Source organism: Magnolia sinica, chromosome 7 (assembly GCF_029962835.1).
Source record: "Magnolia sinica isolate HGM2019 chromosome 7, MsV1, whole genome shotgun sequence".
NCBI lineage: Eukaryota > Viridiplantae > Streptophyta > Magnoliopsida > Magnoliales > Magnoliaceae > Magnolia > Magnolia sinica.
Genome location: NC_080579.1, coordinates 4,126,743 through 4,146,828, shown reverse-complemented (window position 1 = coordinate 4,146,828; position 20,086 = coordinate 4,126,743). Strand labels below are relative to the sequence as shown.

The window sequence follows — 20,086 nt, the reverse complement described above, 5'->3', positions numbered from 1 at the left end:
TTCCCAAAATGAACTCAAAAAACAAATGAACATATTGGATTTCTCACAAATACGACTGTGGGCCCATTTAGAATTCTTAAGCAGGAACTTCTTATGAAAAGCATTGGGAGGAAACCAATTCAAGCCTATGATCTGCCTCCATTTTTACTTAAAATGCTATGTAAAAATGAATGGACTGCTTGGATAAACACATACATCATTGTGGCCCACAAAGTCCTTGTGAGGACCAATAGTCTCTAGTGATGTATGGGTCTGTCGAAGGGATTTCTCATTCTATGTATTTTCATTTGATCATTTCACTGGAACATAGTGCAAAAATGGTGTTTGACCTTTGTTTTTCTTTGTTACATCTTAGTCAAGCGAGGAATATATTCTAGTGGTATATTTACTATTTTCAGTATTCAAACACTTAACCTTCCACTCTAATACTATGTCAAACAACCACTTTTTTTTTCTAAAAGCTTGAGATGCCGAAGGATGGAATATCAGTGTATATCAAGGGGCTTAACACTCCAACATACCCATTGTCTTTTGACTTTACGATGTAAGGATAGGATCTCTTTTATTTTTCTTTTTGCTTACCCGGCCCTCTCAAGCATGGCTACATGATTAACATGTTTACAGGTACCACAATTCCTTTATTTATAACATATCCCTTAAAGTAGAGACCACACTTAAGTACAGGTATGAGAGGGTGCCTTACTCTTGCTTGGGTGGTAGACTCTTAGGAGTTTCAACTCCCGGTCAAGGGTTCGAGTACTCATAGGTGGTGAAATTCCACTAGTGTGAGTGTGTGGGGGTGTGTGTGCATGTGTAAATTATAAAAATTAAAAAAAATTTAAAAAAAAAGGTATGAGAGGGTGTCTAATCCCTTCCTCTTTTGTAACTAATGTCCTTACTCAAAACTTACGGTCGTACACCAGCAGCAGGAGTCACTTGAATTAGAGAATCTTATGATTTCTCGACCCTTAAGTGATTTTACAGTTTCTAGGTGACAGTAGATCCCAAGCTTCATTTGTAACTGAACCCACTATTAAAAACTTCTTAGGACCCACTGTAATGTTTATCTGCCATCCAGCCTACTGATAAGGTCATATAGACCTAGATGATAGGAAAACACAAATATAAACTTGATTCAAAACTTTTATGGTCCACAAAAAGCTTTTAATGGTGGGCATTCTTTCACCACTCTTTCCTATAGTGTGGTCCATCTGAAATTGATCTGCTTCATCTCTTGGCACATGTCTTAAAATGAGCTCGAAAAACAAATGGATGGTGTGGATATACAACATATACAAAGTAGGCCCCATGGTCATAGCCTCACGGAAGTCTATGTTTTTCCCGCCTCACCGAATTCACTCTCACAATTCCCCAATTGGATAGTTTGGATCACAGGAGTAGATTAGGTGCATCCCATCCTCACCCAAGACGATGCAATGCTTACCATGGGCCCCACCTTGATTAATGTATTTTATATCCACACCATCTATCCATATTGCCAAATCATTTTATAACATGGTAAAAATGAAGTAGATCCAAATTTCAAGTGGACCATACCATAAGAAATAATGATGATTGAATGTGCCACCATCAAAAACTTCCTAAGGCCCATCGTAATGTTGTTTCCACGGTTGTTTTCCATCCAACCTATTAATAAGGTCCATAAACCTGGATGAAGGGGAAAAGAGGTTTTTCCATATAATCGCCTGCCTCTATGGCCATCGGCCAATAATCACCCTATTTTAAAATATTTAAATTAATAAGCTTATGCTTTGCAAATACCAAAAATAGCTGCCTCTTGGACTAGTGACGAAAAAACAGCCTTAAGGTGTAAAAAAGACATATTTGCCCTCACGCCCTTTAGTATTTACGGTTATAATCTGTTACAAGGAAGTGGGCATGTAAAAGATTTGATGGGGCTCACCTTAATCTATGCGTGTGAGGGACACTATCCATCCATTTTGTTAATTCATTTTAGGCCATCAACAAGAGTTAGATCCACATGCGATTCAAATCTGGCTCATGGGGCCAACTGTTGAGATTAATTTCCTATCTAACCCGTTGATAAGCTCACAAAAGATTTGGATTAAGGTAAAACGAAACTATCAGCTTGATCAAAGCCTTTTGTGGCCCCAAGAACTTTTCAAAATTAGGAGTCCAAATCCCACTTTTTTCCTATGGTGTGGTCCACTTATATATGGATATGGCTTGTTTTTAAGTTCATATCCTAAAATGATCTAGATGGACAACGTGGACCTAAGAAATACATAATGGTGGGGCACATGTAAATTTCACACCTCAAGAAATTCCATTGCTTATGTGTGGCACATTGCGGGAAGAGAGGAGAACTAGAAGTGTTGGCATGTGGACCTTTTGTCTCTCTTTCATAATGTATGTGTCAGATCCACATTGTACATCCATTTTCCCATATTATTTTAAGGCACAAGACAAAAAAAAGGTAGATCCCAATCTCAAGTGGGCTACACTACAAGAAATAGTAGGAATTGGACTCTTATTGTTGAAAAATTTTTGGGGCCACAGAAAGCTCTAATCAAGTTAATATTTGTGTTTTCCTTTCATTGAGGTCTATGAGACTTTATGAAGAGATTAAATGTCAAATAAATCTTATAGTAGATAGTAGGAAGGTTTCAACGGGAGTTGTTAGATCCTCATTGCTTTCTGTGGTGTGGTCCATTTGAGCTTTGGATGTGCCTCATTTTTTGGGCCAGGGCTTCTTTAGTCCATTTGGGCTTAGCTAGGCTAGGACCACAACTAGGGCAGGGCAAACCCAGCCTAGCCCATTGCTATTATTACCTATAAGGCCTAGAATCGCATCCCAAGCTTAATCCATAATAGGCCAAATCCAATATATTGACTGAGTATGTCACGCCTTGAAAATTGGCCCGAATACAGGAGCCCTGGTCCCGAGTTCCGGGGTGTGAACCAAGTGAAAACACATACGTGACCTCATTCAGATTCACATTCATTCCACATACGAATAATTTGAGTGACGCGATTCAACTTAGCAGATCCAAAGTGAGGTAGAGATAACAAAAATTCATAAATACATGACTAACAATCAAAGTACAATTCTAATAGTGGTGATCGCCCAAAATGGGGATTATACAAGCCACGAAGATAATACAATAAAATTAACACAGAGTACACCTAGTCAGAGACTCCAACATAAACATACACAAAAATTAAATAAAAGCAATGTCTTCCAGTTCCCGACACTTCCAAGACATCACAACAAAAGTATAAGCTGATCCAAGCCTACCCACTGGCGGCCACATGCATCAACAACATTGCGTGGTTGATATTTAAAATACTGTCCCAGGTGGGAGCGAGTAGCTAACATAATGGTTCCATTAGTTATAAGTTACACATGTTATCGATACAATCAATGAATGTAGTGATAAACAGGTAAACAATTACTTTCAAATACTCTTATTAAATGCATTTATGAAATTATGACATGATGCATGCCCTTACAATCCAACACTCCCTTACAAGCGACTTTAATGCCTATTTCGTGAATGCCAACACCCCCCTTAAAAGTGACTCCACCGCCCAATCGCAACATCATATCCTATACAATGCAATTGATGCATATGTTAGTCGAGTAGTTATTAAATTCTGTTCATCTGACATATTGGGGAAGCTAAGGTACCACCATTTTATCATGGTCTTAACTGGATCACAAGGCTCGGGGTAGCCGCAGCAGCTCCTCACATGTCCCTTAATTCATTTTTTGGATTCATCACCCAAGCAACGACTCCCTAGCCAATGCGAGACTAACACTGGCCCAACCAATCTCAAAAGACCCAAATGGCACGACCCATATGACACAGAGTTAATCACCTCATCGACATGGTGAAAGACAACCACAATTGATGTAAGAGTCATCACCCCAAACGCAATTGTAGTGTAGTTGCGACATTCATTCCATTTATGATATAGTAGGCATGTAGCCTTCATGATTGCTCATTGGACACGATGTCCCATACTACCTTGTCCAGCTCATGAGTCTTGTTAATCATACTTTTAATAGTTATAAGTAGACTCGTTCAATGAGAATGGGGTATCCTAATTTTCATTTGGTCTTGTCATACATTATAAACATAAATGATCAGATGACTATTAGACTGATTTGATTGACTTGAGAGAATCCTGACACAACCGGCATTGGGTGCAAGCATTCTACATAGTCCAACTACTGTGCAGTTAACTGACTGTCCCAACATTAAAAGTAATTCTAAACATCACTACAGATTAGTCATTCGTCATGCAGTCATAGCAAAGTTTCATATGAAGCATAAATTCAATGATACTACTACTTAGGCATTTCATCAAACATGTGAGCATCAATAGAAACAACATACTCACTTGAGTATTTCATCAAACATGTGAGTATTAATAAAATCACACATTCACCTAAGCATTCCATCAAACATGTAAGCATCAATAGAATAACACATTCAATCACTTAAGCAGTTTATCAAACATGTGAGCATACATAAAGAAGTAATAAAACATGTTGCAATCAAAATGAAATGTGATCGAATATGTTAACATACACCAAGTTATCTATTAAAAAAATCATTAATTAAGACCCTCAATGGTCAGTAAATGGCAACTTAGGAATAATGGTCCACACCTTAAGAATGAATTTTTAATCTTTGGCCTCCTATAGTTAGATTTTTGGAAAAAATGATTCATACACTAAATTTGAATGAATTAGGTGATATTCATGTAATTCAACATAGAAAACCTAAGTTGGAAAGTAGGGTTTGTTTCTTACCTTTAATCGCGAGTGGGGTGGATTCGACGACAGAAAATAGCCGAAGTTAGGGCTTTGATTAAAGGGAACCCATCAAGAATAAACTCTAAGATCTCCCTCCTAAGCTCTCCCTCATATTTCTCTCTTTCTTTCTAGGGAAAAATTTAGATGGGAGCAAGGGTTGCCCCAAAATGCTCTATTTATAGAAAACATAAATGGTGCAAATGACGTTAAAGTCTAGGTTTTTATTATACTAGCCTTATGAGAGGGTTTTTCTAACCTTTGGGGTCCACAATAGGGTGTTGGGATCAATATAAATCGCAGGATAGTCGGCCCTAGTGATGATCTACGTAGAGATATGATCGGCCCGCCATTTGGATGCGGCGATCGACATGAATGATAAAAAATTAGTTCAATGGCTACCAATCGTCGATCAAGGCCACTACTATACAAATATATGTATGGTATTAACTTGGTTTGTTGCCTTAGATTTGGTCATGATCTAACGGTCTATAAGCCACAAATTGAGCAAAGACCAAATACAAACAATTAACTTAAGTTCCTTACAGACTTTAAAAGTATTCACATATCTCATGCATTGACCTTGTGAGTCTAAGTTGAGTGATTCAATACACAATATTGGCTCGATGTCCCATGATGAACATTAAGTCTGATAACACGAACGTCTTTCTATAGTTTCGGTTTTAGTGGCCTACCACAAGTAGTTTAGAGCTTGTTTGGATAATTAAGATATTTTTAGAATGAATTGGGTAATGAGATTTCTTATGCGTGATGATTAAGGTTTCGATTAGCTAGGTTTATAGTGTGGCCTATTTGTAATTAGAAAAAACTTGTGAGACCTGTATCCTAGCCCGTACCATTCCATATGCTTCCGCGGTCCTCCCGGTTGAATTTCGGCGACCCGCGATTTGTTATTGACATTTGCGCGCAATCCTGAGTTGTGTCCCGTATATCAGAGTCAGCTCAACCCGAGACTTGTATCCCTGCAACCCGTCGCTGCGGTTCCAATGTCGCGTCTCGCGCTGAGGCGATACCCGGGCCAGGAGATATGGGCCCGCGTTCAATTCGAGAAAAACGCCACGTGTTGCAAATCCCAAGAGAATTCATCACATCAATCCCATCAATCATTCAATCAGGTACACATCACTCCCATCGCTCACACCCATCCCCAAGTATAACTACCCATCCCTAAAGTCAACTCTCTCTCTCTCCACCCATCACTCCTTGTGACTCTCTCTTACAATCCTCTCTCCCTCATTCTCCAAGCAACCAACGTCCAACATTTCCATGGGAGAGAGGAGAAGCTAGTGTGGCCCACCTTTCTACCACTCAATCCCACCATGCAAAGACCACCTCCACTGTTGAAATGCATCCATTGGAGCTTTAGGATGCGTTGATGGAAGAAAAAGTCCATGATCAAAGGTGAGTGTTTTTATGGGCCTAGATTTCATGTTTTTATAATGGGTCAAGTGATGCTTACTGATTGATGGTATGAATCTCACTTTGGACCCTATATGTGGCCGATGGTCCACCCTGATTCTCATGATAGGGCCATTCTCCTGGACCCTATTATGATGTTTATTTTTCTTGCATGGATAGGGTCATCTAGACCTTACATTTCGATGGAGAAATGATCTCCATCGTTGATTTTAATCGGTGGGCCCATATGTAATGGGACCCACTTGATATATGTTGTAAATCATGGAAGGGAGGGCCCCATAGAGCCGGGGTCCCTCCATCACTCGATCTCTCTCTTTCTCTTTCCCTTTTCTCTTGATTTTGGCCCCTTAATGTATGCAATTCATCATTATCATCCACCTTCCGTGGGACCCACTTGATAGACGTGTTGGATCTACATCGTCCAAGTCATGTGAGCCCTACCTTAATGGATATGGGAAAAACACAAATATCAGATTGATCAAGTGGGCCACGTCCATGTGGGACCCACCTTGATAGACATTCACATGTCCAGCGTCCCTGGACGCTGGACGTGGTCTAGTGAAACGTGAACTGACAGTGGGGTGTACTAACAGTAACAATAAAAATATATATATATATATATATATATATATATATATATATATATATATATATATATATATATATATATATAAAAGCTTTTTATTTTTGTTTTGGCTAGTACGAGTTCTGAATGCAGATGATTTTTGGTCCCAAGGCTTAATATTTTAGGAGTTGAGCCGAAAAATGAGGCCAATCTGACTATCTGGCGGCCATAACATAGAAAATAGTGTTTTCTACTGTTAAAATCTATTTTGAGGTTTCTATATGCCAAAACACATCGAATATTGGGCTTGATGGATCTGTCTTGAGCCGTAGAAGCCAATGGGTGGGGTGGATTCTTCTGATGCGGGCCCCACCTTGGAAAATCTTTAAGAAAAAAATTTAAAAAAAACATATGTGTGCAACAGGCGCTGCTACTGTCTAGAGGACGCACAACGTCCTGCTGCGCTGGGACGTGAAGGGAGGGGGCAGGGACCTTGGATCCCAACCGTGGGCCCCACCGTGATGTGTGAGAACATCAACATCGTGCATTCTGTGGGCCCCTTCTAGTAGTGGGCCCCCCAAAAATCAGCCGTATGTGGGACTAAGATGGTCCACACTACAGGAAACAGCGATGAACGTCTGCCATTGAAATCCTTTTTGGATTTCACAGAAGTTTTGGATCTTTATGAAATTTGTTTTTCCTCTTCATCCGGGTCTGTGTGACCTTATTAAACGTTATGGTGGGCCCCACGTGGGATCCACTGATGTATATATTGTATTCCACACGTGTGGACCCCACTATGAGGTATGTGATTTATCTATGTCGTCCATCCTTATGGGACCCACCATGATGCATGTGTTGCATCCAAACCGTTCAACCATTTTAAAAGACAATTTTAAGGCTTGTGATGGAATAAAAATCAGACAGATCTAGGACTAGGTGGACCACATTATAGAAAACAGTGGGATTGAACATCCACCATTAAAACCCTTGGGCTACAAGGTTTGGACCAATATGATATTTGTTTTTTCTCTAAATCTAGGTCTTTATGACCTTATGAATAGGCTGGATGGGAGATAAACCCTATGGTTTGGCCCATTGGAATTTAACCGTGGAAATCACTATCTCCACTGTTATATATGGTATGGTCCAGTTGATCTTTTGATATGATTCATTTTTTTTTTATAATACCCTATATTGATCTCTAAAAATAAACGAATTGTGTTCGGCCCATTTGAATTGGCCCATTAAACTCGGCCCATTCGACTTGGCCCATTGATTCGGCCCATTTGGTAAAGCCCGATGTGATGTACTTGGGGCCCATTTGATAAGGCCCGATGGGATATATGAGGCCTATTGTTGAGGCCCACCTTGATGTATATAAGGCCCGTTGTTGAAACCCACCTTGATGTGTTGTATATCCTCACCATCCATGTGTATGGGACGGTGGGTCCTGATGAATGTGGGGCCACCTTGATGTATGTGTTGGTGGTCCACGTGTACGTGGACCCCACCTTTGATGCATGTATTATATTCCACGTCATCCACTTGTTTTATATCCACACTGTCCATCAACAAAGGACGGTGGGACTCCACCTGACGTATGTGTTCTATTCATACCGTCCATCTGTTTGATAGAGTGGGCCCACCCCACATGTGTGACACGTGTGGGCAGGTGGGACCCACCTTGATTATGTAATGTATTCCACACTGTCCATCTGCCGTGGAGCACACCTTGACATTATGTATTTTCAACCACGCTGCCCATTCTGTTTGCTGGACAGGTGTGGCCCACTATGATGTATGCGTAATGTTCTCACCACTCATTTGACGATGGGACCCACTTTGAGGTACTTCACAGCCACGCTGTCCATCCGTTTTGGCTGCCACGTGAGGCCCAGATGATGTGTATGAAGCCCATTTAGAATGTGCAAGGCCCACCCCGTTATGATAAGGCCCTTTTGTAAGGCCCATTGTGATGTATTCATGGCCTTTGAATTAGGCTCATGTGATGTATTTATGGCCCATTGATGTGGCCCACTTAATGTATATTTGAGGCCCATATGTGGTGTATATCACGCTGTAACGCCCTGAAATTCGGGGGTCGAGCATAACTCAGCTCCCGAGTTCCAAAACATCACTTATGCAACATATTTAATGATGAATGTATGTTGACTGTATTAGTGCATAAAACATGGAATAGATTAAGCCAAAACACAGATATGATTCAGGGACAAGTGAATAAAGCAAGCGGAAGACTTATAGTAAAATGTGTACAAGTGTAAATCTCTGAATTACATATACAACCAGATCGTGTAAAAGTGTTATTTATCAAAATTTAAGTATCAAGTTACATCATTTTAGATCCCAAAAATAATCCCAGAGATCCCGCGCAACAGACCGAGGCTCGCTAGAACCCGTCTGAAAACTGCATATAGGAGAAGGCAGCCTCGTCGTCATCCAGCTCCTGCTCTGCCTCAGACGTCGCATCCACATCTGCAACATCAGGGCCTAAGACAGAGTCTGGTGGGTGTGTAACACCGCCCCAGAAACGTGGGAGTGAGTGATCAACTCAGGTCGTTACACACGCCCAAGTGGTGAGGCCCGATGTGATGTATGAGGCCCATTAGTGCAGCCCGTTGATGCGGCCCACTTGGAGTATATGAGGCCCATATGATGAGTCCTGACTTGAAGAACATGAGGCCCCTTATGATGTGTATTAGGCCCTTATCGTGTGGCCATTGTAATGTGTATTAGGCCCATGACACATGGTCTGTTTGATGTATTTGAGACCCAAATATGTGGCCCATTTGATGTATTTGAGACCCAGATACGTGGCCCATTTGATGCATATGAGATCCATGTGTAGGGCCCACATGTTGTATTTGAGGCCTATGAGTAGGGCCCACCTGTTGTGTATATGAGGTCCATTGGTGCGGCCCATTGATGTGGCCCACTTGTTGTATTTGAGGTCCATGGGTTGTGGCCCGTGCAATGTATTTGAGTCCCATGTGCAGGGCCCACCGGTTGTGTATGTAGCCCTTGTATGAGGCTCATTGCGATGTATATTAGGCTCTTGTATGAGGCCATGGGCCCACTTTATGTTTGGCTCGATGTGGACCACTCCTTGGGAGCAATGTTGGTTAAATGTCCACATTGATGGGCAATAATGGTTGAACGTCCACATTGTGACTTCCTTTAGGCATTGTTAGGCCCATTTTCATCAAAGCTGATTCCGATTGTCGATACCGATTATGAGTATGTGACAGCATAGCATCATGTACATGCACATACGTATCATCTGCATGTTTATTATGAGATGTGGTTAACCATTACATATGTCGTTGGACAGGTTGTTATGAGACTCCCTGATATGCAGAGATTGTCTAACATGAGCGCACGGTATGCGCATGATTGATTCATGACAGGATTGTACGACTCATACATCTTTCATTGTGTGCTGTGATTACTATATGCCCTAGCAACATTAGGGCCACAGGCATGTCGTGGATAGCTAGATGGGACACCGAAAATGTTTGGTTCGAGCATCTGGGCACTTTGGATGTCCGTGGGTGAAAGTTTCAAACCTCCGTGGCCAGGAAACGCCCCAACGTCGAGACCGGGTGGATACATGAGCGCCCGAGTGCCGAATACCAGGAGGCCGCGTTTTTCACTGTGTCGTAGTCGGTTGGGAGGGGGTGTGGCCTTACCCGCCTGAGAGTAGGGGGCATAGCTAGGCTAAGTTTGATCAGCTCGTGAATGGGTCCGCTATCGACGTGCCGGGTAGATATTGGCTGACTACTGGTCAGGTGGATAGTGAGGTCTCTTCCACTTGCATGATCGCGCGTCAGTGGGCGGCGATTTACATGTAGAGTGTACTAGACCCCAGTGATGATCCCAGAGATGTATAGTACGGATTAGTGGAGTAGGCGTTGCATTTTCATTCATTCATTCACTATCCATTCGGGCTGGTGGTGCACAACTATTTGTTACGTGTGTCTTCGCAATGACTAGGATTTTGGTTGGGGCGCACGACTAACTTGAGATCAAGAGTTTACCACATTGAGTCTGACTATCCAAATTAGGTATGAGACTGGTTTGGATAGAAGTCCCTTGTAGTGGACCCCGTAGCCTGCTATACTACGTACTATCATCCCGACTTCACACTCTAGCATGGTCATCCCATTCACACCGTATATTGCATTACATTCGCGGTATATGGTATTTTGGGTTACTGTGTTTCTGCATTTATATGGTTTAGATACGACTGACGGTATTCGTGAACTCATCAGGAATTGTATATTGCATTTCATCCTCGACATCTAATATTTGGATTTTTATGGCTCCTCATTTATATAGTCGATTTGTATTGCGTACTCTGAAATTGTATGACTTATGGATTTGTCATTATTTCTACTTACTCTGATATCGTATGATTCATGATCTTGCCAGTATTGCTGACATTATATGATTATGGCACTGTATTGAATACTTGACACTTGTGCATACACGTACACCACCCTCTAAGCTTTCTATAAGCTTATGCACGATAGATGCGTGTAGGTAGTGTTAGGTTGCAGCAGCATTGAGCTTGGAGCATGCAACGGACTTCTGGAGCTTGATTTTTGATACATGTATTTCCCTTTCGGCACTGTACTCAAATATTTATATTAGTGGATATGTGATGATGATGTTGCCTTTGTGATTTGGGTAAACTTGTGGTTATGCTTCTTACGAGATAAATGTACGTTGGAAAATCCTCCTTCCAGGATCCCAGGATTGGAATTTGGTGTATATGCGCTGGGAGTCGAGAATGGGGTACTACGGAGGCTGTCGGCACCGGATTCGGCAATCGAGAATTTTGTGAGCCTGATTTTCGGGTTTGGGGCGTGACAAAACGACGATTCAATCATAATCACCCTAAACCGTTGGTTCTTAAGTTAAATGAGTAACATAAACTATTGATTTATTATTCATTAAAAACTTAAGATTTATTTATTTCCATTATGACACACATTAAACTATTTTGTAGAGTACATACACCAAAATAAGCCACATGTGCTAATGAACCACAGGCACCATCATGCATTTTTAAGCACTACAAAACGTGCCACATTAGCCTTTAAGTGCCATTTGAGTGCTACATTTGGCAATGTGCCAATTACACATGTTAACAAAAATTACCATCATATATCCTCATGCCATCATTACATGTACTTGTATACATCTCCATGTATCCTATATATCATATATGTCATCCTACATTTTTAAGCACCTTGCATGACTAGTATTTTAATGTACACACCTATTAAAAAAAAAATTTAATTGAGGATAGCAATTTGCCAAGTGGCCAATCCTTTAGGGCCAGGTGGGCCCCTCAACTCAATAAAGGCCAAGCCAAGGTTTGAAATCTAGACCTAATGCTCATGCCTAGGCCAATGGTGAATAGCTGTCAACAAAGAGCATGTTCAGCTGGGCAACTTTCATTCGGAAGTTGGGATTTTCCAATCAGTTATATAATTTATCCATGGACACTCCATTCATAGGTTCCACCTTAATATCGGCTGGAATTCATCCATGCCTGCCACGTGTTCCAATTTTGCATCATTTAGATAGAATCACCCATTTATGGGCAATATCTCCTGTGATTTGTGGACTTGATGGCAACATCTCAAGAGGAATTATCAAGCCGAGAATTTATACAAATTAGGACCATGTTTCAGTGATCCAATCCATTACTTTGAAAGATTTATTAACTTACATGGACCTTGCCCAATATTCCGTATAGAATAATCCTACCCTCCAATCTTGGGCCTTTTCAGTTGGATGTGGACGGCTTTTGTACTCTCTTCTCAACTGTTTAATTTCAGGCCATAAATTGAAAGGTCCTTATTGTCTAATCAATGATTCTTGAGGCAATATTGATCCATGTTGGGCCCAACACACAATGGTCCAGATATTTAAACTGTAGGCTCCACTTGTACATAGAGTTGTAGACGAACCAAGTTAGATCGGTTAACTCGTGACTTGACTTGAAAAAGCTTGATTCGACTCGGTTCGAAACTGAGTTCCAACCAAGTTGAGCTGATTTTGGGAGCTCGATAAAATTTCGAGCTGAGCTCGAATAGACTCGGATCGAACCTCAACTCAAATCGAACTCGGATCAAACTAGTTCGGTGACTCGGCCATTTTGATATTGATGTTGCTCACCAAGTGTTCGATGAAATGACTCAATGAAGTGTTGCTTCGGGCGCATATATTCTCCGTGGGATCAGCTAGTAGTGAGGAAAGTATGGAAATTAAGCAAATCACTATAAAAAAAAACATTACATGACAAAACTATCTTTGAATTTTGATTTTGATGTTCCCTACTGAGTGTTTGATGAAATACCTAAAAATTGTTGCCGTTGTGTTGCATGCTGTGAGAAATTGAAGGTGCACTCCATGTGTTTGAGAAATTACCGCATAAACTCGAACTGGCCCAAGCTGCTGACCGAACCCAACCAAGCTGTTGAACGAACTGAGCCGAGCTGGCCAGTCAGGTTCCAGGACCAACCCGAGCCGAGTTTGAGCTAGGGTTAGCTAGCGGCCAAGCCAAATCGAGCTATGCCAAGCTCGACTCGTGTACAATTTAGCTTGTACAAACTACAAGATGCAGGATGGGGATTGCATAATGACCTTGCCAGTCCCCACGTAACTATTGGTGGATTCTTTGTGGGCCTCATTATGAGATATGTATTTTATCCACACCATTCTTCTGTTTTGTTTGCTTATTTAAGGGCATGAACCAAAAAATGAGACATCCAAATCTTATAACAAGGATCCTTGGATTGCCATTTTTTTAGTCTTTTTGAATATTATTTAATCCTTGTTAGGTTTTAGGGATTCATTTTTTTCAAGATTATTATTTTGGAAAGAATTTTTTATTATATTAATTTTTGATGTGAATACACCATTGGTGTAATCTTTATTGTCTTGGTTGCGAGATTCTTTCTCAATCTGAAGATACTTTTGAATTTATTCCAAGGTGAACTCTTCAAATTTATACATTAGTTTTTTTTTTTTTTTACTGTAATCTTTCTAACTTAGAGGCACCTTGGCTATTATGCCCTTTGCTTAGAAGGATTTAGGGAATCTATTTTTAAGACATTTATTTTATTAATGATCAAATGTAATTCTTGAATTTGTGTCAGTAGAAGCTCATTGTCTACCACTGTGAAATCAAAGTTCCTAGCAATTATGAATTTTTGTGTTCCATTTTTTCCAGCCTTGTACTTGAATTCTAGATCGTTCCAGATTTCTTTAATCAAAGATGTTCATGTGTATAGGTCATATAAGTGATTAGATAGGGTGTTCAAGATGTGACTACAACACAATAATTTGTCTTCACAATGCTTGGTTCTGACAATGATCTATTCCGCAAAATCATTGTCAGTCGCTTGGTTCGGATCCAAGGTGTAGTAAATCCTTTTGGGGGGGGTGGGGAGGGATGGTTAAGAAGGAGCTTCAACTTGTCTCACGCCACCTAGTGAAGTTGGTATTGTTGAACCGGTCGAGTCTAATCATACCTTGGCCCATCATCTTGAATATTGACGTAACACTTTCGGTATCCATGTAGAGAATCATGCTTTAAAAATGCTAAAAAATATTCCAAAATAAAGAATTTTGGACACTAATAAATAAATGAGCATTTACCAGCATTAGTTTTTAGCCATTCTTTGCAATGGATGGATCTAACCATTTCACATAAACCATATATGCTTGCCATTTTATACGCACATATGAAGTGCAAAGTGCACCACCATCACCCTCCATAGCCACACCATGCCCTCACAAAGGTGTGAACACGCAACCCTGAGCTCCTCTTGAATTTTTCTAAGTCATTCTCAAAAACATTTATAAACCTAACAAATCTCCCAGCTTTAAATGATACGGGACAAAAGAAAAAACACATTTTTTTCTTCACAAAATTTGAAATTAGATTTGAAGGAAAAACAAAAACATTTGAAAATTTTCATTTTCTAAACGTTTTTTGATTTTTTGATTTGTGTTATTTTTCAATTCAATCTTTAGAACTACCTTGCAAAATGAACCGGGTTTGGATATAATAGGTACACCAGCCAATCCGCTTCCATCGCTACGTTGTGTCAATGGGCCGGGCTCGGGCGTGCAAAATCATTGTTTTGAATAGGGCAAGCCTGACGGCCCAGATAGAAACAGTTCAAATCCGGGCCGAAGCCTACCCGGGGCGGCGCGTTGACAGCCCATCCTCTGACCACTTTTACTGGTTGTTCTCGCGTGGGAGCGTACCGTGCCATGTTCATGTTAGTTAGAATGGTATATTCGGATATTCCAATCGTTCAATCTGAACCGTTCAATAGGTCTGTATAATAAATTTTAAGGGATACTATTAAAATCGACACTGAGTGGATGGTTTAGGAATTTTATAAGTTTTCGTCCTCTTACACAGCTGTTTGTTTTCTAAGCAGCGAACAGAACGGGTAGGATTGCCTGGTAAAATAATTTCTTTTAAAAAATAATCAATCCATGATGGTCTCCAACAAATGGATGGCTCAGATTTTTTATTAGACACAGTTCCAACAATCTCAGCCGCCCATTTCTAAGGTAATGGCCCGGAATTTAGTATTTTAGACATCTGAACCATTCGGACCTGAGCATGCTTTGTCGTCTTCTATCCTTCTCCATCCTCTCCTTTCCTCGTAGGCAGCGGATTAGGTGCGGCCCCTGCCGTACCAAAGACAGTGCGGCCCTTACGGTGGGCCCACCTTGATGCATGTATTCTATATCCATGCCGTTCATTCATCAGATCATTTTAGCTGTCTGAGACCAAAAATAAAAAAAATATTTCAATATCAGGTGGACTATAACATAGAAAATTGCTGTGATGGACTGTTAAAAACTTATTATGTGCCAAAAAAGTTTTGGATTGAGCTAATATTTGTTATTTACATTAATCCATATTTATGTAACCTTATCAAAAGGTTGGATGGCGAGTAAACATTACGGTGGGCCCTAGGAAGTTTTTAACGGTGGAGCGTTCAATCACCACTGTTTCCTATAGTGTGGTCCACCTGAGATCTTGATCTCATTTATTTTTGGATTCATGCCTAAAATGATCCCTATAAAAGGATGGAAAGCGTGGATATGGAATACGTATATCAAGGTGGGCCCTACGGTTGGGCCGCACCATCTTTGGTGAGGCGGGGGCCGTACCTATCGTGCTTCCCTCTTTCTCTCTCTACGACTGCTAGAGCTCTCTTGCACATCAAATTCCTATCTTCTTCTCATTCATACATAGCAAAGGGAAAGGAGAAATAAATAAGAAAAAAGCATGGCTTATCCGCTGGTCTCGATCGTAGCAGAGAAGTTGAACAACCTCTTCCAGGATGAGGTAGCTTTGTTGGTGGGTGTCACTGACGAGATCAAAAAGCTTTACCGTTCGTTCACCTTGATACAAGCTGTGCTTAAAGATGCTGAAACTCGGCGATCGAAGGATGAAGCTGTGAAGATCTGGTTGCAGAATGTCAAAGATGTGGCCTATGATGTAGATGACATACTAGATGAATGGATGATAGAAGTTCTCAAATCACAAGCACCTGATGAAGGTGTTGGGTCCTCTTTCAGCAAGAAGAAGGTAATAAGCTTCTTCTCCTCTAGCTTCAATCATCTCAAGTTACGCCACAAAATTGGGAATAGTATAAAGGAGGTGAGGGGTAGATTAGGTGATATTGCTGAAGAGAAGAACCAATTGGGTCTTAGAGCAGATAGTGGGGAGGGTGAGAGAGTGGATTGTGAATTGAGGCGGGGTGAGATCAGAGAGCGAGAGACAAGCTCCCTACTCGACCAAACATCAGTGATAGGTAGAGAAGGTGAAAAGAATGAAATCCTACACTTGTTGCTGCAGGAGGTAACTGAGGTGCCATTTGTCATTTCTATCGTTGGAATGGGGGGATTGGGCAAGACCACCCTTGCTCAGCTCGTCTACAATGATGAGGATGTCAAGGGGCATTTCGACATGAGAATGTGGGTTTGTGTTTCAGAAGATTACGATGTGAAACGAATTACGAAATCAATAATAGAATCTGCAACTGGGACTGGTTGTGAGTCATTAGACTTGAACCTGTTGCAGGATCGCCTATGTTGTATATTGCAGGCAAAGAAATTCTTGCTGGTGCTTGATGACGTTTGGAGCAAAGACAGTGAGAAGTGGGACAAGCTGAGAACTCCCTTCCAAGCTGGTGCACCCGGGAGTCGAATCATTGTAACCACTCGTTTGGAAGATGTTGCAGGCATCATGGGAAGCACTGATCACATGCACAAACTGGCAGTCTTATCCGATGAGGATTGCTGGTTATTGTTCAGAAGTAAAGCGCTGGAGCATCGGAGTGAAGAAGAGTGTTCTGAGCTGGAAGAGATTGGAAGGCAAATTGTAAAGAAATGTGGAGGGGTGCCTCTCGCTGCAAAGACAATAGGGAGTGTCATGCAGTCGAGAAGGACTAGAAGCCAGTGGGAGCTTGTCTTGCGAAGTGAGATGTGGAACTCAGGTGATGTCTTTGAAGGCATTTTACCGGCTTTGTTACTAAGCTACTATGATTTGCCTCCAGCTCTAAAGCAGTGCTTTGCATATTGCTCTGGCTTTCCGAAAGATTGGGTGATAAGGAAGGATAAGATAGTCAAGTTATGGGTGGCACAAGGTTTCATCTGCTCCACTAGAAGTGGAGACATGGAGGAAATCAGCGAACTGTATTTTGATGATTTGCTAAGGCGATCACTGCTCCAAGATGAACAAATCGATAGTGATGGCAGCATATTATTGTGCAAGATGCATGATTTAGTTCATGATCTAGCACAATATGTTGCAGGAAGTGACTGTTCTATGGTGGAGATTAGAAAGAAAGCCTCGTTAAACATAAATAATGTCCGGCATTCTTTTTCATTTGGCAATAATGAAGCTGATAAATTGGCTTCCATTTTGGTCACCGTGCATAAGGCCCACAAGTTGCGGACGTTGCTACTACAAGACTCAAGAATCTCCAAGGTGGACAAGTTATTTCATCATTTGAGACGCTTAAGAGCATTGGACTTGAGTGGCACTGACATCAAGAAATTGGCTCAGACAGTGGGACAGTTGAAACACTTGAGATATCTTGATTTATCTATGACAGACATAGAGGAGTTGCCTGAGGAATTGAGTAATTGCATTAATTTACAGACCTTGAGACTCAATTACTGTCAGAAGCTAAGAAAACTGCCTAGTGGGATGAGGAAAATGATTAGCCTGAGACATCTTGAATTTAAAGGTTTAAATGATCTGAGGTACTTACCGCAGGGTATAGGGATTCTAACTGAGCTTCGGACATTAACAAAGTTCATTGTGGGTGGTGACGAACAAGGATGTAAATGTGGAGAACTGAAACACCTCAATCATCTTCAAGGTAGTCTTCCAATTACCGGCTTGCAAAATGTCAGCAGCAGGGACGAAGCTAGTGAGGCAGAACTGCATGAGAAGCAGCACGTTCTTGCTCTATCCTTGGAGTACGATAATGAAGATGGTGAACTGTTGGATGATGAGGTGAAGAGAATGGAGGATGTGCTCGAAAGCCTTCAGCCTCACACAAACTTGAAAGAGTTGGAAATATGGAATTACAAAGGTTCCATGCTTCCCAAGTGGATAGGGAATCCAATGTTCTCCAATCTGATTGAGGTGAAACTCTCCCATTGTCTCGAGTGTAAACAACTTCCGGGTCTTGGGAAACTACCGTCCCTTAAATTCCTTTTTATTAAGGGAATGGTAGAAGTGAAAAAAGTGGGTGGTGAGTTTAGTGGGGATGATCCAAATGATGGAAGTGGTGGTGGTGGTGTCTCATTCCCCAAGCTGGAGACCCTCCATTTCCAGGAAATGCCAAATTGGGAGGAGTGGGAATTGAGAGTTGGAGATGGAGAGGTTATGCCATCACTTCTTGAATTAGCAATAAAAGACTGCACAAAGCTGAAGGTGTTGCACTGCAACCTTCTACCTCTTCTCCGGAAGCTGACTATAGGCAATTGTAACAATGGGATGTTATCAGGAAGGCTCTTACCTGTGCTCCCCAACCTTAACAGTTTGGAGCGCACATCACTACCCAGTGATTGGTTGGGACAACTAAGAGCCCTCCAAACGCTGAAGATCTCTCATTGTTCACAGTTGGAGTCTCTACCAGAGGAGTTGGGACAACTCAAAGCCCTCCAAACTCTGAAGATCTTCTATTGTCCACAGTTGAAGTCTCTACCAGAGGAGTTAGGACAACTCAAAGCCCTCCAAACTCTGAAGATCTTCTATTGTCCACAGTTGAAGTCTCTACCAGAGGAGTTGGGACAACTCAAAGCCCTCGAAACTCTAAAAATCTATGATTGTCCACAGTTGAAGTCTCTACCAGAGGAGTTGCAACACCTCACCATGCTTCAACGATTGTATATCAACAACTGTCCACTCTTAAAAGAGCGCTGCCGAGATGGAGGAGAAGATTGTCACAAGATTGCCCACATCCCATATATCGAAATTCAATGATTTGAAGGATCCACTCCAATACGAGGAGAGTTGGAGAGGAAATCAGCAACAGCTTTTCATTTGGTTTTGTTTCAAGGAATTGTGTACTTTTTATTTATTTATTTTCTTTTTCCTTTTTTTTTTTTAATGGATTTACTTTTAATACATGTCAATCTATAATCTATCTAGGAAGACTAGTTTGCTGGGTTGCTGCCTTGTTTTTCTAATAAACACAAGTTGTTTGTTTTGGAGGTCAGGTTCTTTGCCCCCCTCCATCTCATGTAATTTTTCCTTTTTAATAAAGCTTGCATTGGTACGGTCCAACCTCACACACACACACACACAACAAAAACAAAGACATAAATAAAGATCATGTGACCAACACTATATAGTTTGCCTTTTCTTAAAGGTCAGTTATATAAGAGCATGAAATGGGCCACATATATATTGGATGGTCATTTTCTCTTAACCGTTCATTTATTCTGACATGTCAAAGCTGGTCCAAAAAATGTGTCCAAACTTGAATACACCGAGCATTCACTGTCATGTTAAACACTTAAATTTAGTGACAGAGTCCTGGCCCATTTGATGATCTGGCTTGAAATTCGTGATTGAGCTTGGACCATTAAGTAGAAATGAGCTTGGGCTCAGCCCTGAACAACAGGCATCAAAGATCCTAGACAGTGTCATGGCGAGCTCTTGAGCCTTTCTTGAAGCATTAATAGTACCG

The 20,086-nt window shown here is 41.1% G+C and overlaps 1 protein-coding gene across 1 annotated transcript; it reads left to right on the top strand.

The window, feature by feature from the left end:
- The first annotated feature begins 15,980 nt into the window (after window positions 1–15,980).
- Window positions 15,981–19,681, top strand: LOC131250884 (putative disease resistance protein RGA3). The gene has a single exon (XM_058251263.1). It carries the CDS (start codon window positions 16,162–16,164, stop codon window positions 19,375–19,377), a length of 3,216 nt encoding a protein of 1,071 aa, XP_058107246.1. The 5' UTR covers window positions 15,981–16,161; the 3' UTR covers window positions 19,378–19,681.
- The last annotated feature ends 405 nt before the right edge of the window (window positions 19,682–20,086 follow it).